Source organism: Eriocheir sinensis, chromosome 38, assembly GCF_024679095.1.
Source record: "Eriocheir sinensis breed Jianghai 21 chromosome 38, ASM2467909v1, whole genome shotgun sequence".
NCBI lineage: Eukaryota > Metazoa > Arthropoda > Malacostraca > Decapoda > Varunidae > Eriocheir > Eriocheir sinensis.
In genome coordinates, this window is record NC_066546.1 from 13,645,409 (window position 1) to 13,669,512 (window position 24,104).

The 24,104-nt window shown below is 45.6% G+C and overlaps 1 protein-coding gene and 1 long non-coding RNA gene across 7 annotated transcripts; both read right to left on the reverse strand.

The window, feature by feature from the left end:
• Nucleotides 1–13: 13 nt before the first annotated feature.
• On the reverse strand, nt 14–23,506 carry LOC127008694 (dimethylglycine dehydrogenase, mitochondrial-like). Its single transcript, XM_050881017.1, has 19 exons — nt 23,241–23,506; nt 17,643–17,721; nt 16,976–17,097; nt 15,711–15,818; nt 14,938–15,034; nt 14,314–14,396; nt 13,961–14,082; nt 12,674–12,922; nt 11,499–11,694; nt 10,441–10,640; nt 9,423–9,561; nt 8,508–8,648; nt 5,010–5,150; nt 4,099–4,261; nt 3,424–3,556; nt 2,673–2,806; nt 2,270–2,371; nt 1,474–1,608; nt 14–721 (listed from the first exon to the last, which is right to left on the reverse strand). The coding sequence occupies exons 1-19, from the start codon at nt 23,363–23,365 to the stop codon at nt 632–634; spliced, it is 2,559 nt and encodes an 852-aa protein (XP_050736974.1). The 5' UTR covers nt 23,366–23,506; the 3' UTR covers nt 14–631.
• On the reverse strand, nt 5,157–8,440 carry LOC127008698 (uncharacterized). 6 transcript variants are annotated; one of them, XR_007761255.1, is made up of 4 exons: nt 6,506–6,669; nt 6,359–6,456; nt 5,773–5,966; nt 5,157–5,725 (listed from the first exon to the last, which is right to left on the reverse strand). It is a non-coding gene; the product is annotated as an uncharacterized LOC127008698 (long non-coding RNA). The 6 variants fall into 6 exon arrangements; XR_007761260.1 differs by having other exon boundaries at nt 5,773–6,015; XR_007761257.1 differs by lacking the exons at nt 5,157–5,725; nt 5,773–5,966 and adding an exon at nt 6,892–8,440 and having other exon boundaries at nt 6,263–6,456; nt 6,506–6,603.
• Nucleotides 23,507–24,104: the final 598 nt, after the last annotated feature.

Genomic DNA, 24,104 nt, shown 5'->3' on the forward strand with positions numbered 1-24,104 from the left:
CGACATAAACAGGCACTTTCAAGGCGTGTATTCAAACCTCTTATATTAAGAAAATAGGAATATCACATTTCTTTAATTCACAACACTATCCTGGGCGCCTGAATACTAAAAATATTTCTTGTATACTCTTACGAATTTCTTATCTTTTGAATGATCGCCAAACACTATACAAGGATTTTTCGTACTATTAAGTGTTTGGTTTTGGAACTTACAAATCTAGCTGTATTGAACTGTGGAACTGGCCAAATGGAGACTAGTTTCTTTAGCCGGAAGTACTCGTATACATATCAATATTATTTACGAGTCTCTCTCTCTCTCTCTCTCTCTCTCTCTCTCTCTCTCTCTCTCTCTCTCTCTCTCTCTCTCTCTCTCTCTCTCATCATAAAACACCGGTATACTCCAAAAAATAACTCTAAACCCAACTCCTTAACACCGAACCGATACACCAACTCTACATCAATGACAGAGGGAAGGGGGAGGAAAAGATTCAAGCTACAAACGAACCGAACAACAAAGGTCCGTGAAGCTTCGAACAGTCTGACACCTTCCTCGCTGCTTCGCCTCTCTCTATGCAAGGGAATGTGTGGCAGGGTCCGTTATGAGCTTGACAGGGCGAATGGTGGAGGATTCCCTACTTCTTTGCCTTGGCCCTGGCGGTGTGGGTGAGGACCGGGGGGGCATCCAGAACTGTGGCTGTGTGTAGGTCACCCAGCAGCTCCACCTGGGGGCGAGGAGGAAAGGGCAGTGGTGAGGAAGGGGAGAAGGGGGAGGGACATGGTGAGGAAGGGGAGGAAAGGGGAATGGGAGATGAAGGGGAAGGGGATGAGGGGAAAGGGAGGTGGTGGGGAAGGGGAGGAGGAGGGGAGAAAGGATGGGGGTGATAAGGAAGGGGAGGAGAAGGGGGACGAAGAAGGGAGGTGGTAAGAAGGGAGAGGAACGAAGGGAGGAGGAGGTGGAGAAAGGGGGGGGTGATGAGGAAGGGGAGGAGGAGGGGGAGAAAGGAGGGAGGTGGTAAGGCGGGAGAGAAACGAAGGGGAGGGGGAGAAAATGGGTATATAACTCCTTAAATTGTGCCTTTAAAACCTTTTCTTTTCCAAACTGAAGCAAATCAAGGAAGCAAATGACGCTAAAAGTGAAAGTGCGTTATAAATAAATCAGTGACACTAAAACCGTTGAAGCATTATACGTAAAATACTTACGATTTCAAGGTGCCGCGGAAAAAAAAACCGGAATAAACTACATAATTCTCTCTCTCTCTCTCTCTCTCTCTCTCTCTCTCTCTCTCTCTCTCTCTCTCTGCTTGAAATCAAATACAGACTGAGACTACACACACTTAGATACATCAAAAAAGACATTTGTTTGATTTTTTTGGCTTAATTGAACTGCCAATAACATTATCTCTCTCTCTCTCTCTCTCTCTCTCTCTCTCTCTCTCTCTCTCTCTCTCTCTCTCTCTCTCTCTCTCTCTCTCACCTGCACTTGCGCGCCGGGAACGGCCAGGGAGGGCGGCAGGTAGGCGAAGGCGAGGTGCTTCTGCAGGTGGTGCGAGAAACAGCCGCTGGTGGTGTTGCCGATGACCTTCCCGCACAGCCACACCGTTTCGTCACCCTGCAGAAACCGTGACATAGAACAAAAATAAACAAAAAGCAAAACAGTAAACAAGAAAAATACAAAAAAACAAATTAAACACACACACACACACACACACACACACACACACACACACACACACACACACACACAAAACCTATATAGTATAACTCAAATTTACTCAACAAATCCTAAAGGAAAAGTCTGTATTTGAAGGATAAACAGTCGGAATTGTAGGCAAAAGGTTCACGAAAGTTAGTAAGATATGGTGATATGAAAAGAAGGTCAAGGAAAAAAAATCTAAATGGGCCAATAGCCAGGAAATAAAATAACACTCCACAAACATTATGAAAACAAAAAGAGCATGGAAGACTTTTTTTTTCCACCAGGACAATTATTGTATAGAAACATACTCTATAATCTTTTTAGGAGCAGCAAGTAGTGGGCTTTTTTTTTTCATTATTTTTTTTGTGTGCCTTTGAGCTGTCTCCTTTGCTGTAAAAAAAATATATATATCATTCCATATTACTTATTTATTTTCTTAATTGTTCTAACCTTTTCAGCTGCTCTCATAACTTAATTTGTAATAAGTCACTGTCTTAAATGCATAACTCGGTGAGAACTTTCCCAATGAACTCTTCAACTCTTCTCCACCTTCACCTGTCCTCGGGGTACTCACGTGAGGCTCCACGTCGGGGCTGTCCACCGTGACCTGCACCAGGTAACGCTTCTGCCGGTGCTTCAGAAGCTCCAACACCGCCTCGCGACCCACGAAGTCCCCCTGAAGGACGTGGAGGTGAACATTGTTATTATTCAGTATTTCTTTATTCGCGTGTCTGCTGTCGCCTTCACAGTTCCTCCTTTTACTTTTCTCTGCTAAAAATCAAATGCAGGATACACAGACTGTTGGATACATAAAAAAAATACATTTGTTTGATTTTTTGGCTTTGTTGAACTGCCAATGACATTCTCTCTCTCTCTCTCTCTCTCTCTCTCTCTCTCTCTCTCTCTCTCTCTCTCTCTCTCTCTCTCTCTCTCTCTCTCTCTCTCTCTCTCTCTCTCTCTCTCTCACCCACACACACCTTGTTGAGGTTGACGAAGGCCATGAGCCCCGCGTCAGTGATGGTCGTGTCCACGTTCATCTCGGCGCCCCACATCTTGAAGCCCTTCTCCTGCCGCATCACGTTCAGCGCCAGCGTCCCGAAGTCCCCCAAGTCTGCCAGGAGGGGAGACGGATGAGGTCACTGCTATTTTAAGACTGTTGTTCAAGCTGGCAGCGCGGTGATGACAAGCGTTAAATGGAAAAATAATCTCTTCCTCCCTTCTCCCGCCTTTGCTAAGACGAGGCTGCTGTTGTTTGTCTTTCGTTTAAGTTGACAAAAAATTGAGACGATTCGAGTAAAACAAATCGAGTTTTGAAAAATTAAATGTACTTCCTTCTCCCAGTTTTGCAAAAAGAGAGGGCCGCTGTTGTTCCTCTTTCGTTTCAGCAGATAACACAGTGAGATGATTACCATAAAAAGCTCTGTGAGATGGAAAATTACATCCCTCTATCATTATTACAAGTAGGGGAAGCCACTGTTGACGTTTGAGCCTTAATTAAACAGTAACAGGTGATGAATACCATGAAGACCTTCGCACTGAGGAAAATGTTTGGCTCCCAAAATTAAAGGCAGACCGAACAACTGCCATTAATGGTTGCATGGATATATCCTAAAAACGTTAGCGCTCATTTGCTCGTTGAACAATAATGGTTTGTGTTTATTTCTTTGTTTGTTTGTTTGTTTCTTTGTTTGTGTGTGGGTGGGTGGGCGGGGGTGGGGGGGAGGTTACCGTGGTCGTGCCCGGCGTCCAGCAGAGCCTCGTAGAGCGTGGCGGACTGTGCACGGGGGTGGTAGAGCTCCCAGCCCAACTCCCCCGTGTAGGAGAGTCGGAGGGCCAGCGTCTCCACACCTGCCAGACTCACCTGTGCCGGGGAGAGGACAAGAAGGATTGTGTTTATTATGATGTGGTTATCGAGGCTCATTAAGCGATAGATAGAAAGATAGATAGATAGAGAGATAGATAGTAGGCCTACACCCACAAAAATTGCCAATGCATAGTTCCCAAACACAAAAATACTTTCTCAATACAAAAAGAAAAAATGTAACGCTGACTCATAAGTACATCAGTTCAATCTCACAATACTGGCACTCAGTAGAAGATTCTTTACACACACACACACACACACACACACACACACACACACACACACACATACACACACACACACACACACATGTCCAACCCAACCGAATCTGACCCTCTCTTTCGGCTACTCTCACTGTCCTCTATATACAGAAAGAAGCGGCAGCAGGTATCTTTGTGTGGTCTTTTTCTTTTTCTTTCTCTCTTTCTTTCTTTCTTTCTTTCATTCATTCTTTCTTCCTTTCTTTTGCCCTTGAGCCTCCTCCTTCACTGTAAACACTCACAGCATTACGCATCCACCTTCCACCTGTCCCATCTCACCTCCTTGGCCGCGAAGAACGGGAACTTTCCTTCAAACACCGGGGACAGCTTGGCCATGATGTCCTTCGCCTTGGGGCCCGCCACGCTCAGGCACCCCAGCTCCTCCGTCTTGTTGGCAAAGCTCACCTTCCACCCGCCCAGCCTCGCCTGCTCCTGAAGCCACCTGGTAAAGCAGACACAAGGGGAGAGACAAGTAGCTTCAGGTAAGATTGGGATAAAGTCGGTATTTTCAGACCCTTCCGCCTCCAACACCAACTATTTCCAAACCCCGATAAGGAGATTAATCGGATTCTCATGAGTGTGTTTTTAGGTCCACGGTACAGAGGAAGGGTCACACTACAACCAGGGCCATAAGACTACCCCTGGAAATGCAGAAGACTCCTAGGAAAGCCTTGTCAAATATGTACGCTTGAGCGACGAAATGTTTAAGAATGCGGCCCTAACACTCGTCCTTATATGTATTTCCTCACATTGGCCTGTTTCTAAGTCCTGTTTTGCCTTCTTAATATCCTCATGTCCACTCCTCCTCTTCCCTTGATACTACACTGACCTTGCTTTCTTTTTTCCTCTGGTCTCTTTTCCTCTGTCCTCACTACCAGTTTGCCCTTCCCGGCTCCTCACTCTTACCTCTGATTTCTTTTCCTCACTCCTTTCCATCCCTTTGAACTCCTCCCTACTCCCCTCGCACCTTGCTTTCCTCTTCCTCCCTTTGGCCTCTTATTTTTCATTCTCCCCTTGGTCTCATTGCTTCATCTCTTCCTTATGGTCCTCGTTCTCGTTTTCCTTATTCCCTATTGAGCCCTGATTCCTATCCCTGTTTTCCTACCATTCCTTGTGTCTATTTATCCCCTTCCTCATCATCCTTCACCCCCTTACTCTCCCTTTCTTCCACCCGGCGCCCTGTGTGTTACCTGAGGTCATGCAGCTCCACGCCCGACCCCGTGATGACCAGGAAGGAGTCGTCCCTCGTCCTGGTGACCGTCAGCTCGGCGTACACGCGGCCGGAGGGCGTCAGCACGTGGGTAATGACCGTGCGGCCCACCTTCGGGAGCCTGACGGTGGAGGATGTGGTGGTGATGATGATGGTGGTGTTGATGGTGATGGTGTGGAGTAGTGATGATGATGTATTGAGTGGTGGTGAAGGTATTAAGATGTGGGGATCAGGTAATGGTGTGGTGATGATGGTGATGATGTGGTGATGATGATGATGATGTGATGTGGTGGTGGTGAGGGTGTTGTGTCGTGGTGATTAGAGCTGAGGTGTGATGGTGATGATCAGGACACTTCTCCTCCCGAAATTGACCTCTCTTTTTGGCCACTCCTTTGACCTCTATTCAGGAGCAGTAAGTAGGGGGCTTTTTTTTAAATATTTTTCTTTACGCCCTTGAACTGTCTCCTTTGCTGTAAAAAAAAAAAGTTGTGGTGTGGTGTGGTGGTGATGGTGTGGTGTTGGTCTTTGGTGGTGGCGTGGTGGGCATGACGATGTGGCGTGGTGGATAGATAGATATATAGAATAGACAGAAATATAAATGAATAGAGAAGAACATGATCCTCCTCCTCCTTCTCCCTTATCTCAAATACCATACATCTTATCACGTAGAACAAGGCGGTGAGGAAAGTGAGATACCTGGCCATAGAGAACACAACATCACGGAAGAGAGGGAAGTGAAATACCTGGCCATAGAGAACACAACATCACGGAAGGGCAAGAGAAGTGAGATACCTGGACATAGAGAACACAACATCACGGAAGAGAGGGAAGTGAGATACCTGGACATAGAGAACACAACATCACGGAAGGGGGAGGGAAGTGAGATACCTGACCATAGAGAACACAACATCACGGAAGGGGGAGGGAAGTGAGATACCTGGCCATAGAGAACACAACATCACGGGAGGGAGAGGGAAGTGAGATACCTGGCCATAGAGAACACAACATCACGGAAGGGGGAGGGAAGTGAAATCCCTGGCCATAGAGAACACAACATCACGGAAGGGCGAGGGAAGTGATATACCTGGCCATAGAGAACACAACATCACGGAAGGGGGAGGGAAGTGAGATACCTGGCCATAGAGAACACAACATCACGGAAGGACAAGGGAAGTGAAATCCCTGGCCATAGAGAACACAACATCACGGAAGGACAAGGGAAGTGAAATCCCTGGCCATAGAGAACACAACATCACGGAAGGGGGAGGGAAGTGAGATACCTGGCCATAGAGAACACAACATCACGGAAGGGCAAGGGAAGTGAGATACCTGGCCATAGAGAACACAACATCACGGAAGGGGGAGGGAAGTGAGATACCTGGCCATAGAGAACACAACATCACGGAAGGGGGAGGGAAGTGAGATACCTGGCCATAGAGAACACAACATCACGGAAGGGGGAGGAAAGTGAAATACCTGGCCATAGAGAACACAACATCACGGAAGGGCAAGGGAAGTGAGATACCTGGCCATAGAGAACACAACATCACGGAAGGGCAAGGGAAGTGAGATACCTGGCCATAGAGAACACAACATCACGGGAGGGGGAGGGAAGTGAGATACCTGGCCATAGAGAACACAACATCACGGGAGGGAGAGGGAAGTGAAATACCTGGCCATAGAGAACACAACATCACGGAAGAGAGGGAAGTGAGATACCTGGCCATAGAGAACACAACATCACGGAAGAGAGGGAAGTGAGATACCTGGCCATAGAGAACACAACATCACGGAAGAGAGGGAAGTGAGATACCTGGCCATAGAGAACACAACATCACGGAAGGGGGAGGAAAGTGAGATACCTGGCCATAGAGAACACAACATCACGGAAGAGAGGGAAGTGAGATACCTGGCCATAGAGAACACAACATCACGGAAGGGAGAGGACGAAACAGGATGACATTGGAGGTGACTTGGAGGTGTGTTTGCTTCCTGTACACCTGATCAGACACACCCACGCAGTCATAACCAGCTACAAGGTCATCAATGCAGCAACCCGTATTCACACTTTTCACACACGCTCTCGGCTCTCACAACGAATATATCCAAAGACCATAAAGGAGATTAAGCGGGTTCCCATGATTTTTTTTCTTCATATTCATGGTGTAGGAACTTGTCAAACTATCACTAGGTTCATAAAACTACCCATGGAGCAGCGAGTAGCGGGCTTTTTTTATTTTTTATTATTGTTTCCTTTTTTTGTGCCCTTGAGCTGTCTACTTTGTTGTAAAAAAACAAAACCATACTAACATAACCTCTGCGAAAGCCGTATTGCATGTGTGTGTGTGTGTGTGTGTGTGTGTAAGCCCCCCAAATGTTTGAGAATATGCATCTAAGTCCTAATGAACGGAGAACCAAGGCATAAAATACTTCACTAACGTGTCCGAAAAAGTTGAACGTGATTTTATGAATTTTAAGATTCCTCACAAGTCGTTATCGAAAAAAGAGATCAGGATACAGAGAGAAAGCAACAGTCTTCTATAAAGTCCTTCCCTTTATATTACTTTCTACCTTCTCCTTCTGATCATCACTCGGCCTCTTGCAATCTCCCTATGTTTTTATGTTCTTATGTTCTTATGTACTTCTACTTTCCTTCATTTCGTCCTTCCTTTTCCTCATTTCTGTTTTAACGATTTTTCCTCTCTTAACCTTCACCTTCATCCCATTCCTCGTTTTTTTTCTTAGTTCCTCTCTCCTCTTGTTTTTATTTCTCTCTCGCTTCCCCCCTCCCCACTCTCCCAGGTGTCAATCAACGAGCAGATAGTGACAGGTATCGTGAGGGCAACGTCTGGCGGTCATGGTTCAGGCAGGAATATACCAGTTAAGGGCCGATACGAGCCGCCGTGAGGGCAACCGATAAGACTGTTGCTGCCTCGCCAAGGTGGGGCCGAACACCTGTTTCTTGGCCACGGCTTGGGGCAACACACCTCTATACCTGCCCCTGTTCTACCTCCCACCAATGAATGAGGGCTGTGGAAGCTGTGGGAAAATGAGGCGGTGGAAGACAAGGGTTGGGTGTCGTAATCATCTTGGGTTTTCTGTATATAGACTTGATATATATAGCCAAACAGAGAGACATAGACAAATGAACAAGAGAATAAACGAATATATTAATGGCGTCAATAGTTAAGTTAGCGGGATGAGTTGACGGGGGTCGGGTTAGTGGGTTGAGTTTTCAGTTGTACACGAAGAACATGAAGAACCTACATGGAGAATATACGAAAGAACAAGAAAGAACACATATAAAGAGCAATAAAGTATAAATAATCAACCAATACACTACTACAACTCATATAAAGGTATTCACGCGTACACACACACACACACACACACACACACACACACACACACACACACACACACACACACACACACACACACACACACACACCTGCCTTGGAACACCTGTCCTCCTTACTTGTTGGCAGTGACGTGGTCGAGGAAGCGCGCCGCGTCGGGCCCCTCCACCACCAGCTTGGCGAAGGGCGTGAGGTCAATGATGCCAGCCGAGGTCATGACCCTGGACACCTCGCCCTCCACAGCCTCGTGCCAGTTGGTTCTGGTGAGGGAGGAAGGTTGAGTGTGGAGGTGGAGAAGGAGGAGGGAAGATGGGAAAGAGGGATGGTAAGAAAGTGGGAAGGAGGGAGGTTTATGAGAAAGAGGGAAGAGGAGAGAGAGAGAGAGAGAGAGAGAGAGAGAGAGAGAGAGAGAGAGAGTAGATGAAGGGAAGCAGGCTATCAAGTAGAATACATAAATTGTGTGATTTATACTCTCTCTCTCTCTCTCTCTCTCTCTCTCTCTCTCTCTCTCTCTCTCTCTCTCTCTGTCCTATTACATATTACGTGATGTTGTTTGCTTGCCTGCTTGTTTCTGTATTCTTATCTATTTGGTTTTACGTAATTGCTTTTCAACATAATTGGGTCAGTATTTTACTACCTATTCATCATATAATTTCTCTGAAACATTTGAATATTTTTGACGCGGCTTCGTTTGAAAATGTGTGTGTAATTCACCACCGCGGCCTGATCACGAGTTGGACTCGCAGTTGCCAGCAAGCACCCTCCCAACAAGAGCACGCTCATTATAGTCGATCTCAGGGGACTGCCGGGATCTTCACACATCCCGCACCCCGTCCCCCTTGCTCAAGAGGGGACAGTAACCGCTCCATGTCAATGGAAAAATCCCGGCCTAGGCGAGGCTCGAACTTCCGCCTGCCAGGCCGCGAAGTCTGGCAGCTCAGAGCTTTTCACCTCTGAAGCTCAGAGCAATGTGTGTGTGGGGGAGGGGGGGGGGGGGGACCGTGTGTGTGTGTGTGTGTGTGTTGGGGCCTCACCTCCTGAAGCTTGGCCGGTACTCGGGTTTTCCTGATGGGGCGAACCACGCCGGCTGCTCCCACCCGCTGTGAATGTGCATGCGTGCCCCCCGCCGCTCCAGCTGATCATGGGCCCCAGATACTCGCCTCGTGGGCCGCCCTGGAACACAGAAGCACGGAAATACAATATTACTTCCTCAGGAGTTGTCCAAGGGTTCACTAGATAAGTTAGAGGGTTTCAGACACGAGTAAACAGGACCTATGAAAGATCCCTTAAAAGTTATCGATGAATTCACGAGACAAAGTTAAAAGAACGCCTAAATATGGAACATGAATTACGTCAGTCCCCTTAAGAGTTATCTATGAGTCCTCGAAAAGTTAAAACTGCTGAAAATAGAATACGAAACATGCCGATAAAGGCCCTTACAGTTATCTGGGGGTCTGCACTAGAGGTGTTGGAACTTAGGACACAAGAACAGACAGATAGTTACCTCAAGAATTGCTTGAAGAGTTTATATGGTTTAAGGCACACCAACATAAGATAGCGAATTCCCTTGATAAAAAGCTGCCTAAAAAGAAGACTTGACAAGGTTTGGGACACACGAACACAAAGGTGAGAGTTCCCTTAGGAGTTAATTAAAAAGTTAACAGGGCTTAGGACACACTGATACATGGCATAAAAATTCCCAAAGAGTTTCTAAACGTCTTGTAAATAAGTTAAAAGGGCAAAGAACACGAGGAGAGCGGGGTATACAAGAAGAAACCCCTCAGCAGTTATGTGAGTTTGCGAGAAGAATAAATAAGGCATGGAACAATCAAAGGATGGTGAATGTGTATTAGCCTCCCGAAAAGCAAGTAAGAACAAGAAGCACAAATACACGCGGCGTTGGTCTGAATCACTTTTGCTACAGAGTGAAAATTTAAGACAGAATAACTAGATGAATAGATAAATAAATGAAAACCCACCCACACCCACACTCACTCACCCACCTACACCCACACCTACTCCCCACCCACCCACACCCCCACACCCACACACCTGCGAAGCGCTCCTCGTGGGGGAAGGAGATGGCGTTGTTCATCCCGTAGCTCTCCCGCGCCTTGGCCAGCACGTACTCGTCGCTCGTCCATTCGCCGAACCTCAGCGGGTCGCACTCCGTCAGCTCGAAGGGCGGCTCCCCGTTGAGGATCCAGTCTGCCAGGAACTTGCCGATGCCGCCGCCGTGGACGATGCCGTACCTGGTGATAAGGGCACAGGTGAGGTATAGGTAAAGGGGCAATGAATGTCGATCTTACACGTAAAACCTTTATATTCTCTCCTATAGTATCTGTTATTTTGTGTTCTAGTCCGTATATGTCTCCAGTGATCTCTTAATCTATGCCCTACCTCCATCTTGTCAATTAGGGGTACAGGTGAAGCAGGAAAGGTGTACTGATAATCTATCCTTCACCTGCCACACCTATATTTACTTCCATGGCTTCTGTTATCTCGTGTCTAGTCTATATTTGCCCCCAGTGATCTCATAATCTATGCCCTACCTCCATCTTGTCAATTAGGGGTCGAGGTGAAGCAGAAAAGGTGTATTGGTAAGCTATCCCTCATCTGCCACACCTATCTTTACTCCCATGGTTTCTGTTATCTCGTACTCTAGTCTACATGTGTTTCCAGTAATTTGCTAACTCCTCCAGCCCACAGCCTTACACTCCCAGTCCAAAACCTCACTCTCCCAGCCTATTCCAGCCCTCGCCTCACTCTCCCTGCCTTGTCCAGCCCCCAGTCTTACTCTCCCATCTTCTTCCAGCCCACAGCCTTACACTTCCAGTCCAAAACCTCACTCTCCCAGACTATTCCAGCCCTCGCCTCACTCTCCCTGCCTTCTCCAGCCCCCAGTCTTACTTAACCATCCTCTTCTAGCCCCCAGCCTTACACTTCCAGTCCAAAACCTCACTCTCCCAGACTATTCCAGCCCTCCCCTCACTCTCCCTGCCTTGTCCAGCCCCCAGCCTTACTTAACCAGTCTCTATAGCCCCCAGCCTAACACAGACAGTCTCTTCCAGACCTCAACTTTACTATCCTCTTTTCCCACTCTCACTCACCCGAAACCAGCCGCAATCCACATGTTCGGGAGGATGTCAGGTCCCACGAGAGGCAGCACGTCGGGGGTGTAGGTGATGGGGCCGTTCACCACGCTCTGGATGCTGGCGTGAGCGAAGCAAGGCATCAACTCCATCGCCACCTCCAGATGCGGTTCTAGACGGGTCAGGTCTGGTTCGAACAGCTCCTTCCCGAACCCTTGAAACAGCGATGCGAAGGGTGAGGTGTCAGGAGTTCGAGGATTGGGTTAGGGGAGGTAAAGGGATGGAATATAGATAGATAGATAGATAGACAGACAGATAGATATAGTCGGTTTAGTTTCTTAAGGGTTGAATGAATTATCTTACCTCTTCCCCATTTGTCACTTTCGTCACTCAGAAACATGCAAACTAACCTAAAATAAAGTACTTGTGTTTTTCATTCTAGAACACGCCCTTCATAAGCCAAGAAATCTGTGAATCGAGGTGAAAAAAAAGAGTTCCTGGAGGACTGAGGGTTGACTTCATGATCATTTAAAATATAGATAGATAGATAGACAAATAAAAAGATAGAGAACGAAATTATACTCTATTCAAACTAACGTCGTAGATAAGCCCCGCCCACTCCGGCCCAGCAGCCACCAGTAAGATAAAAAATTTCTCATGATCCACCAATCAAGTGTTGCCTGTTTTGGAGAAGGGGGCGTGGCCTTCGTGTAGATAAACCAATGACGTACACTTAAGGAGGAAGAGGGAGGGGCTTGTTTGTGGGTACTGTCTCTCCGTCTCCCTTACCTGTTCCTTCTCTACTAACTCAGTTCCTCATTTCTCCAGCCTCTTTTCTCCCTAATCTTACTCTCCCAGCCTCTCTCCTTCCTACCCTTACTCTCCCAGCCTTTTCCCTTCCAACCCTTACTCTCCCAGCCTCTCTCCTTCCTACCCTTACTCTCCCAGCCTCTCTCCTTCCTACCCTTACTCTCCCAGCCTCTCTCCTTCCTAACCTTACTCTCCCAGCCTTTCCCTTCCTAACCTTACTCTCCCAGACTCTTCCCTTCCTAACCTTACTCTCCCAGCCTCTCTCCTTCCTACCCTTACTCTCCCAGCCTCTTCTAGCGCCAGTCTCCCTCTCCCAGCCTCTCTCACCCCCCAGCCTCAATATCCCAGCCTCTAATTAAAAAGTACACCTGAATGGAGACTACCTTTGGGCACGGCGTCCCTGACCCAGTCCTCGCACTGCTTCATGGACTCCGGCGACTCGTAGGGGCCGATGAGCAGGCCGTCCCGCTCCATCCTGAGGTAAAAGGAGCCCTCGAGGTGCCGCAGGACGGGGAACTCCTTCTTCAGCGCCTTCACTTCCGGCACCGTCGAGGTCACGAGGTACTGGTGGTGGTTGGGTACGAGTGGCAAGTCGGATCCGGCCATCTTAGCGACCTCCTTGGCCCAGAAGCCTGTGCAGTTACGAGAACAGAGGTTATTTTTTACGGTTAGATATATTATTACTCCTTCATTTGTAATTTCCATGATTTGTGGAAAGAAGTACCAAGATATATATATTTATTCCTCTGAGACCATTCTACTGAAAAATCACGCTAGCCATTTCAATTTTCAAAACTAAGAATTTTGTAAAATGACTTGAATGAAACTGATTGTGGGCCTAACTTATCGACAATGTATTCCTTTGCCCAGAAGTCAGCCAAGTGTTGTTAAAAAAAAAGATCTAGTGTTGAATCTATTATCTCATCCCGATTTGTTATTTCCTAACTCAGAAACTTGTATATTAACCCAAAATAAATGACTTGCGGGTTTGATCCTAAAACACGCTCTTCCTTGGTCCAGACACTTATGAATCGAGGTGAAAAGAATTCCTTGAGAGATGAGAGTTAACTTTATGACCCCTTCCCTATTCATAACTCACATGACGCAGCAACGCGAAGACTGACTGAAAAGAAATAACTACTCCGAGCAGGTACGGCTAATGAAAACTGTCACTTATCTATTTCCCACTCTACCGAAGTGAATGTATATTTTCCCAGCAAGTGTGTGTGTGTGTGTGTGTGTGTGTGTGTGTGTGTGTGTGTGTGTGTGTGTGTGTGTGTGTGTGTGTGTGCTGGTGTCCACCTCTCCACGCTCACACATGTTCCCGTCAGCACACTTGTGATACCCAGAACATGTGGTGCTCATTACACACACACACACACACACACACACACACACACACACACACACACAGATGCTTCTCTCCCCTCTTGCCCTGAATTGAGGTGGAAGTAGGTGAATAATGTCATGATACGCTCTCTCTCTCTCTCTCTCTCTCTCTCTCTCTCTCTCTCTCTCTCTCTCTCTCTCTCTCTCTCTGGTTTTCTATCTATCTATCTATCTATCTATTTATTTATCTATTTATCTATTTATCTATCTATCTATCTATCTATCTATCTATCTATCTATCTATCTATCTATCAACCTGTCTATATATCTATTTATCTCACCTGCCGCGTTGACCACCCTGTCGGCCAGCACGTCGCCCTGGGTGGTGGACACGAGCCACCTGCCGTCCTCCCGCAGCGTCAGGCTCTCCACCCCGACGCCCTGCAGCAGCTTCGCCCCGTACCTGCCGACACACAGCCACACAGGTAACCCAAGGTGTGAGACTCTGGGTGGCAAGGTGTTGTGGTGATGGTTGGTGGGTGTGTTGCTTGTTTTGCCCTTCTTGACTACTATTGTATGTGTTGTGTAGGGTACTGTTGCATGTTAATGATACGGGTGTTGCTCTAACTATTGCTACTACGACTACTACTACTACTACTACTACTACTACTACTACTACTCTACGGCCACTCACTTTCTGGCGCCCCTCGCGATGGCCTGCGTCAGGGAGTAAGGGTCCACGTGGCCGTCATTAGGAGTGTAGAGACCCATCAATATCTGAAAAAAGGGAGACAATTTAGGTAAAGTAACACTTCCTAATGGAGAGGCTGGTCGTATTTATTGTTAGGCCCGCTTTTATGTTAGGCCCGCTTTTATTCATTATCTGTTCAGTGTTAGGCCCGCTTTTATTCATTATCTGTTTAGTGTTAGGCCTGCTTTTATTCATTATGTACATCAATGACATAGACAATGGGATAACGAGTGACATGGGTAAATTTGTGGATGAATAAGGCGCACTATTAGGACAGGAGAAGATGGTAGAGCATATCAACTCACCAACAAATACGGGAATGAAGGAATTAACAGAGGGCAAAAACTCAAGAAAGGTAAAAATTCAAGCAATGTAGACAGTAGGGCCTGAAGGGATTAAAGTGAGGCAGGCACTCAGGTAAGGTGGGTAAAGAATCAAGATATGTAGAGTTTGTAATGGAAAAAAGGAAAGGCAGAAATTCAAGCAGGGTAGACAGTAAAGGAATTATGGGACGGCAGAAACTCAGGCAGGGTAGAGGCTTAGTAAGGGTAGGTGACATTGACTTACATTATCAATATTAGCAATGGGGACGTGTTCCAGGACCTGTTCCGGCGTGAGGAGGCATTGTGGAGCCTCGTGATGACCGTGGCGAGACATCTGATATCTGTGCAGAAGATGAACAGGTGATGAGAGATGAACAGGAGATGCTGAGAGAGAGACAAACATGGCTAATGACTTGACAGGTGGTGAGAGAAGTAGAGAGATAATGTTGAGAAAGAAAAGAAACAGAAAAAGAGGGAAGTAGAAAGAGGATGCTGAGAGAAAAAAATAGCAAATGACTGGAGAATAGATGAGGGAAATAAGGAAAGGATGTTGAGAGAGAGACAAAAATAGCTAATGACTTGACAGGTGGTGAGAGAAGAAGAGAGAGGATGTTGAGAGAGAGGGAAATGGAAAAAGAGAGAATAGAAGAAATAGGATTGACGGACGGCTGGCTTGATCACGTGATGGACCGTAGGAAAAAATAATAAAAAAATGAACACTAGGAGAAAAAAGAAAAAAAAAAACAATGCACAGGAGAAAATAAAAAAAAACAAAAAATAGGATAAAAAATAAGAAATGTGGACAAAAGGAAAGGAAAAAATGAAAAGCAAGAGAAAAGAAAATGAAAAAAAATGGATAACAGAATAAAACAAGAAGATAAAACGGGAACACAAAAGACGACAAAAAAGAAAAATATGGACAAGAAAAAAAAAACAGAAAGAAAAAAAAACAGAAAATGAGCATCTGTTCTTCCTATGTATTCCTATGTATTTTTCTTCATCCTCCCATGCACTCACTTCATCTCGTCGACGCGCTCAGGTGTGGTGGCCAGCCTGATTGAGCCACACAGGTGCAGCCCCGTCTCCTGGCCCGTCTCCTCCGCCAGCTGACTGTACATGTTGAGGCTGCAGCAGCGCCGGGGACAACAGGTGACACACACATGGAGGAAAAGAACACATGAACATAAAATAAGCTTGTTAAAGGTTAGTCGGTCATGAGACAAAAGGTGGGTCTTCTAAGGTGAATCCGCATTTGTTTATGATTTCGTTTAACTAAGATGCCTTTAAATATATCGTCACCTTCGTAAGCAAACCGTCATTATTTTCTATTTTACAGGAAATAGGAAAAGAAGTGTCATTGTCTCATTTGGCTTAAGGTTTAGGCAGAAATGAAAAGGCCAATTCTAGAACACTCAAACCCTGAATGACGAAGGCAACTGTACAAAAATGGGCGTCACCTTCGTAAGCAAACCGCCTGTCATTATTTTCTACTTTACAGGAAATAGGAAAAGAAGTGTCATTGTCTCATTTGGCTTAAGGTTTAGGCAGAAATGAAAAGGCCAATTCTAGAACACTCAAACCCTGAATGACGAAGACAACTACACAAAAACGGGCGTCACGTGTTAAATTGATGTAGACAAAAACCTGGAAATCGCTGAAAAATGACTTAGGCGATTATTTTATGAGGGTGACGATATGATTACCCTTAGATCCACATACAGTCAATAGATTTTAGAATGTGGAGTCATTTATACTTCCTAAGCCTTGTGCGTAATAAAAAGAGGAGGCAAGTTTCCATATAGTTTTCGACAACTGCCTCACTTTCAACCTTTGTGTACCTCAAAATTACCCTACGTCTTGTAAACAGTAAAATCCATACAGTGTTGGATACTAAGCAAGCAGCCCTATATTCAAGCCCTCTGTAGCTATCTCTTCTGGTCACCCCATTCAATTTGCCTTTGCAGGAGCAGCACTTAACTTATTTTTGTACTTTCACCCTTTGTGTACCTCAAATTTACCCTACGTCTTGAAAACAGTAAAATCCATAAAGTGTTGGATACTAAGCAAGCAGCCCTATATTCAAGCCCTCTGTAGCTATCTCTTCCTGTCACCCCATTCAATTTGCCTTTGCAGGAGTAGCACTTAACTTGTTTTTGTGCTTTTTCCTTTGTTTTTGCCAGTGAGGTGTTTCCTTTACTATATAAGTGCCTTCACCAATCACTACAACCTTCTCATCCCCGCCCCTTGCAGATACCTTCAGCACATCTAGCACCTGGCCCCACCTGTAGTAGTGGAGTCTCTTCAGGTTCACGACGCCCTGGAAGGTGGTGGTTAGCCCCGCCGCGTGCCATGTCGAGCCCGCCGTCAGCTCCGTCTTCTCCAGCAGCAGCACCTCCTTCTGGCCCTGACGGAGGAACGAAGACAGAGGATGATAGTGAAAGAGGAGAGGGAGGGAAGTGAGGTTAGAGGAACAGAAGGTGAAGGTGGATGGAAATGAAGGTGGAGTAGATAAGTGGAGGAGAGGTGTGAAGAAAAAGGTGTGAGTGAAGGATGTGGAGGTGGAGGAAAGGGTGTGAGTGGAAGAGAGCGGAGGTGGAGGAGAGGTATAAGGAGAATGGGGGAAGTTGAGGTCAAAGGAACAGAAGGCAAAGATAAGAAGATAAAGAGACAGAAATGGCGGTGGAGTAGAGGAGTGAAGGAGAGACGTGAGAAGAAAGGTTAGAATGTAAGATATGGAGGTGAAGGAAACGAGTCGTGAATGGAAGAATGGAGGTGGAGAAAACTATATGAGAAGAGGCGAGGGAAAAATGTATAAGTGAGTGCCAATACGATAGATACCCTCAAGAAAATGTTAGGTAAAATAATGCATTGGAAAGACAGGGAAAGCAGGAGACGACCCGTGTAGGTTGCTTGGCTTTTTGCAGATGCCTTATGTTCTTGTGTCCTTACCTGTCTGGCGAGGTGGTAAGCTATGCCGGTGCCCGCGATACCGCCACCAATAATCACAGTGTCTGCCCTCTCCTGCACCCTGGAAAATAATAATAATGCTAATAATAACAACAACAATGATAATAATAGTAATGATAACAATAATAATGATAATAAGAACAACAACAACAACAACAACAACAACAATAATACTAATACTAATAATAATACTAATAATAATAATAATCAATGTCATAAACGATGGAATTTTCATATAATTATTTAGACTGCGGCAAATTTTTTTTTTCTTCCTTTTTAATCTCGTCAGTTTTGTTGCATATTTCGTGTATCGATTTCCTTGGTTTGAAAGCTGCGAGTTTTCATTTCATACGTCAAACAAACAGCAAAAGACACTATATTCATTTACAATAATCAAATTTACGTGATACTGATATATTTTTTGCTTTTTTGAGCGTGTGTCCTCGCTGGGTTGGTCGGTACATTTTTTTTTGTGTGTGTGTGTGTTTGTGTGTATGTGTGTGTCCTTGTTCGGTACAATTTCTTCCCGCCCACGTGAGCCAGGGTAGCACGCCGCGTCACGCCGTGCAGCGCGCCTCGCACCGCCGCTGACATCCCGTTTTCTTCGCCTTATCGCGGCCCTCCGGAGCAGCGATATGAAGACCACCAACAGATAACACAGCTGTCAGTAAGAAAAGCCGGTATTTTCTGGATATTACCGGTTGGTTAAGCTGGTTCAGGGTGGTTTTGTTCTTGTAGAGTGCGAGATGTGGTCACCCTCATTCCTTCTATGGCAGACTTCACCGTGGACATCTTCGTCGTCTTTTAATTATTCCTATCTAGCGTAAGATGACCATGCTGCCACCTGCCCCGTCCTTCATTTTTGTCCCCTGCCTGCTTCACCTTGATCAGTGAGTGGTTAGTGTGACTAGCGACCAATCCGCAGGCCCGGGTTCGAATCCTTCCTTGCGGGGTGGTCGATAAATGGACACTTGGGGAAACCTGGGGAAGATAAACTGTGGTAACCCAGATGTTGCCTTGGCCCTGTGTCCCGGGGTGATGGGTTCTTGCACACCACAGGCTCAAGGGCCACTGAGACGGAGATGAGCACCGAGGCCAAGTGCAGCTATAGCGTATGCGCCCAACTTTACCTTTACTTTATCTAGCATAAGACGACCATGATGTTTCTGTCTTTCTGTCTGTCTGATTTCTCTCTCTCTCTCTCTCTCTCTCTCTCTCTCTCTCTCTCTCTCTCTCTCTCTCTCTCTCTCTCTCTCTCTCTCTCTCTCTCTCTCTCTCTCTCTCTCTCTCTCTCTCTCTCTCTCTCTCTCTCTCTCTCTCTCTCTTCAGTCATTACAATTTTTCCTTACTCGCAGCCACATCATAACTTTTGGGACGCACCGAGACCTATGTTGTCAGGGTAGGCAGGTACATACAGGCCTCCTCGTATCTCCATCCTTCTTTTTCCTCCTTCCACTCTCCCTATCACCCTGGAGTTTAGATGAAGCAATACTCGGATTTTACCGGTTTGGGTACACATGGGTCACGATTTTTTGCTGTTTACAGTGAAGGAGGAAGTTCAAGGGCAAAAATAGAAAAAGGTACAGAAACATACCTACATATATATAATGCTCTTTTTCGTTCCCTTTTCATCTCTCGTTTTTCCCGCATAAATGATTCTTTTCGGAGGGTGAACAATGTTTCGTAATGTCTTTCGGTACTGATAGATCTATATAGGTTTCTCCGGTTCTTCCTTTCTCCCTTCGTTTTGCTTTGCTCTTTCATTTTCTTCTGGATAATCATTACCATCCTCCTTCTTCTCTTTGTTTTGCCTCCAGCCTTGCTCCCTCGTAATGACCTAATCCCCTTTCTTTCACCTGTAACTTTCCTTTCTCTCACTTTCTTTTTACCTCATCCTCAGTTCTTCTAATAACTTCTTTTTCCTCACTTTCTTTCTACAACTTTCTTTCTTCCCTTTGTTTTGCCTCCAGCCTTGCTCCCTCGTAATGACCTAATCCCCTTTCTTTCACCTGTAACTTTCCTTTCTCTCACTTTCTTTTAATCCCATCCTCAGTTCTTCTAATAACTTCTTTTTCTCCACTTTCTTTCTACAACTTTCTTTCTTCCCTTTGTTTTGCCTCCAGCCTTGCTCCCTCGTAATGACCTAATCTACTTTTTTTCACCTGTAACTTTGCTTTCTCTCACTTTCTTTTAACCTCATCCTCAGTTCTCCCAATAACCTCTTTTTCTCCACTTTCTTTCTACAACTTTCTTTCTCTTTTATTATTATTTTTTCCACTCCCATTCGGTCGTCTTTCTCCCATTTTATTTCGTATCATTTTCCTTCCTCCGCTTTCTTTTTCCCTTATCCTCATTCTTTCTTCCACTTTCTTTCCTATAACTTTCTTCCTCACACATTCTTCTCTCAGTATTCTCAAACAGACAGACAGAAAGATAGAAACAAAGACAGACCACAACAGATAAACAAAGATAGAAAGCCATGCATAATCTCTCTCTCTCTCTCTCTCTCTCTCTCTCTCTCTCTCTCTCTCTCTCTCTCTCTCTCTCTCTCTCTCTCTCTCTCTCTCTCTCTCTCTCTCTCTCTCTCTCTCACCACTTACTCAATTTCGTACCCAGTCTTTCTCTTGTTACTAAGGAGCCTGAGCGAAACGGTTGCCAGCTCCGTTGTTACCAACTGACGTATATTTTACACCGTTCAGACGAGTAAGATAAATGACGTGTATTGTAAACTAATAAACTTACATAGACCACCTCCAGTAGCTTTAATAAATGTTCCAGTAATACAATACTTCATAAAACATGTACTATAAGCTTGTCTGTCCATCTGACTTCTGATTATTTACTTGAATGTCTTTTTTTTTTTACAGACGTATAGATAAAAAAGATAAGTAGGATGTGTGGTTATCTTATATAGATCACTAATAATAGAACACTAAAGTAGCATTATAATTATTAAATGTGAGATGATGTTTTTCGAAAGTATCCAAGATGTAATGAGCAGGTAAGGTGCCAGGTTCATGCAGGTGAGAGCCAGGTGAGGGAGAGGGATTGATGATGGTGACACTACACCTGGGTTTTCTGCGCACCTGTATTGAGTCCAGCAGTGTCATTGTAGCGCACCATAACAAAACTAACCTCTCCATAATGTTCAGGCTTTCTACTTGGCATCAAATATTTAAGATTTTCTGTATAGTTTCCTTAACCCTATTGCCTTTTATAGAAATACCAAACACTACACAGAGATTTTTTTAGTCTTGTATTTTTGGGACCTTACGAATCCTCTGCGTTGGACTGTGGAACTGACCTCTAGATTCCAAACAGGCTATGCAACGCTCTTTATTAATGGTTTAGTTAATGCGCTCTCACCTACATGCTAACTAATGCGGTACAAAGTTATTATGGGGTACAAAGAAGTATAAGTAAGTGTCAGCTGCTCAGAGGCTGCCACCACCGATCTCGAATCTACTGAGTTTGATTACAAGTGGAAGAATGGAGAGTGATGCGAAAACGAAGGAATATGCTTAGGCCACTCAAGGGATTTATAAATATAGAACTATAATGAATCTAGTTCGAGACGTAATGATTGCTACCTTCCATCAGCTTCACAAGTTGATGAGACGCAGCAGCAATTATAATGTCATAAACTCGGACATAAATCTAACTCCATCACAAAGTTCTCATTTACAGCGACTCTAATATTTTTTTCAATCTATTTTCTCCATTTTTCCTCATAAGATCACAACAATTAGGTTTCGACGTACATTGTGTTTTGCATCACGTGTCCATCCCACGGCGTTGTTCCCTCAAGTGTTTTGTTGATAGTGTTTGCTGTTATCGGTTGTGTTGAGCAAAGATGTTGTTTGTTGACGGCGTGAGTGACGGCCAGCGAGGTCGTTACTCCTCCCCTCGATGATGCAAGGGTGTGTGTGTGTGTGCGTGTTAAGAATGCGATAAACGCTAAACGCATACCTTCCTTCCCTTAGAGCCTGAAAATGACAATTGTTCTTAAGTCTTGACAGATGTAAAGTCATGCATTTTGTGCCCAGAAACAGCAACAATACACACAACATACGAGGGAAGCCTCTGAAGGTCGTTTATCAGAAATCTCCTTGGAGAAACAAACTCAAGCAATGCTGGGGTTGATAGCCTCCTTTGAAACACGCAATGCACTTCTGGTCCCTCAGAAGGACAATTAATTACTCGAATGCAGCGACACGCCACGAAAATAGACACAACCGTATGAAGAAAAACTCAAGTGACTTGATATCTGTACGTTGAATATAATAATTACGAAGGGGGGGGGGGGGGAAGGGGGTTGTTACAGGTCTGCAAGTGTCTGAAGGGCTCAGTGACGTCGATCACTCCAAGCCTTTGCGCTCCAAATCCGAGATTTAAATATAACAGTCAAATAATTCAAGTGAGTGTTGACATCGACAGGAGTTATTTCTCGAACAGTCATCCGCCACTGGAACAAATTTCCTGCAGAAGTAGTTGATGCAAAAACGACCAACTCCTTTTAGAATCGTATTGACTGTTACTTTGTTGAGTCAGGAATTAAGTGAACGTTTCCGTATGTACGTACAGCAAGTGCTCAACGGTTCCGCAGGATACAATGAACTGACTGACGAGTTGGTTAAATTGCTAAAGCAGGAAGCCTTAATATAAAGCAACAGGCTTTCTGTTGCCTGCTCGTCCATGTTTCCTTTTCTCCGTCTTCCTCCTTCATCTCCTCACTGTCCTCTGTTACCCCACACCTGACTCCTCAAACATGTTCACCGTCACGAAGCCTCCCTCCAGGACCCCCCCACCGCCTCGCCTCCCCCCAGTCTCTGTCCCCACACTATACCACAAACGTTCCCACCAAGACAGCCATTGCTCCACCAATACCGGTTCAATCAGGTTCTTATCAGTCACCTACACGATAAGCTGACCAAAACAAATTCTCGAGACTCGCGTGAGATAAGACGTCTGTACGCAAGTGACATAGCGGAGACCATTAGTGACAATACAAACATGTCCATTAATCTATGCCTAGGGATTACTGAGGAGTAGGATTAGACCGTCCCCTTCCTTCTTCCTCTACTCTGTCTCCTCCCTTTCTCCATTCCCTTATTCCTTGCCTCTACAAGTCTTTTTTCTCCTACTTCATCCTATATCTTCTTTCCCTTATGTCACTGTTTATATAAGATTCACAATGTTATAGCCAGCAATTCTCTATAATGTACTTAATGTCTAATGTCTCGAGGTAAGCCCAATGTAATGATAACTAAACACAAGCATCAGGGAGGCCAGTGGATCACACAATAAGAGAGTCAAACACCTTATCCGGCTTGAATGTTAAGAGGCGCGCTAGGAGTGTCAACAAACCTACACTCGGACAGGGTGCAACATTTCGGCTTTTCTCCTACCTTCGCTCTGTTTACTTCACCCTCCCTTTTTTTATCTTCCTCTCATGCATTTGATTTGTTTAGCTTAGGTTAGGCTAAGTCATATGTATGTACCCCCCGCCCCTATCCTCTGTAAATATCCCCCTCTCTTTTCTCAATAAAAATCTGAATCTGAATCTGAACCACTACTCACCCTGATGCTGCTCCGCCGTTGCTGTTGCTGAGTGACGCCGTGCATGACAGCCCTCGTAAGGACCCTCGGAGGTGCCTGAGTCTCCGCCACGACGCCCAGACGCGGGAACTCCTCTGTAACATCATCCTGAGCGGCGTTTTGGCACGGGGCAGCGAGTGGTGGGTGAAGGTTTTTGAGTCTGAGCGGGGAGTGCGCGGGGACAACGATGTGAGCACGGCGGAGAAGGGGCGGGGCTTAGCGTGTGTGTGTGTGTGTGTGTGTGTGTGTGTGTGTGTGTGTTGGGATGACTGACAACAAACGATGGAAGCTTATATCACCTGCAGCACGTAATAAAGAAAATATAATAGCTGCTTCATTTACTCCGATACGAAATTATTTAAAGGTGTATTCTGAGCTGCTTTTTTATTGTGTGTTGCTGAGGGAGGTGGGGTGCCAGGGCGCGGGCGCTGCCTCGCAAGCATTGTACTCAACACACTCTTGGGTCTATAAACAGACACACACACACAAAAAGATCCTGTGGTTACCGCCTTAGAGTATGTCAACGCCCTTCTCGATCTTTAGGAAGCTTACTATATCAGACTGAGGAATATGACAATATCTTCTCGTGCGCGTTAGGCTTTGCCTCTGGTGACGTGTGTGCCTGCCGGCCACTTAATATCTAGAGGAATTTAGGTTTTTAAGTCGTTACAAGCAAGACCCTAACCCCCCGCCCCCCCTCCCCCCCAGATCATCCCCGAAGACCGACCATTGACCAATGCTCTCACGCCGCTTCACGTCTCGTCACCGATCAAGGACCGCCCCCACCTGACAACACGAACGCCATGAAATAAATACTTAACACATTTTTCCCGAAAACTGAACTAT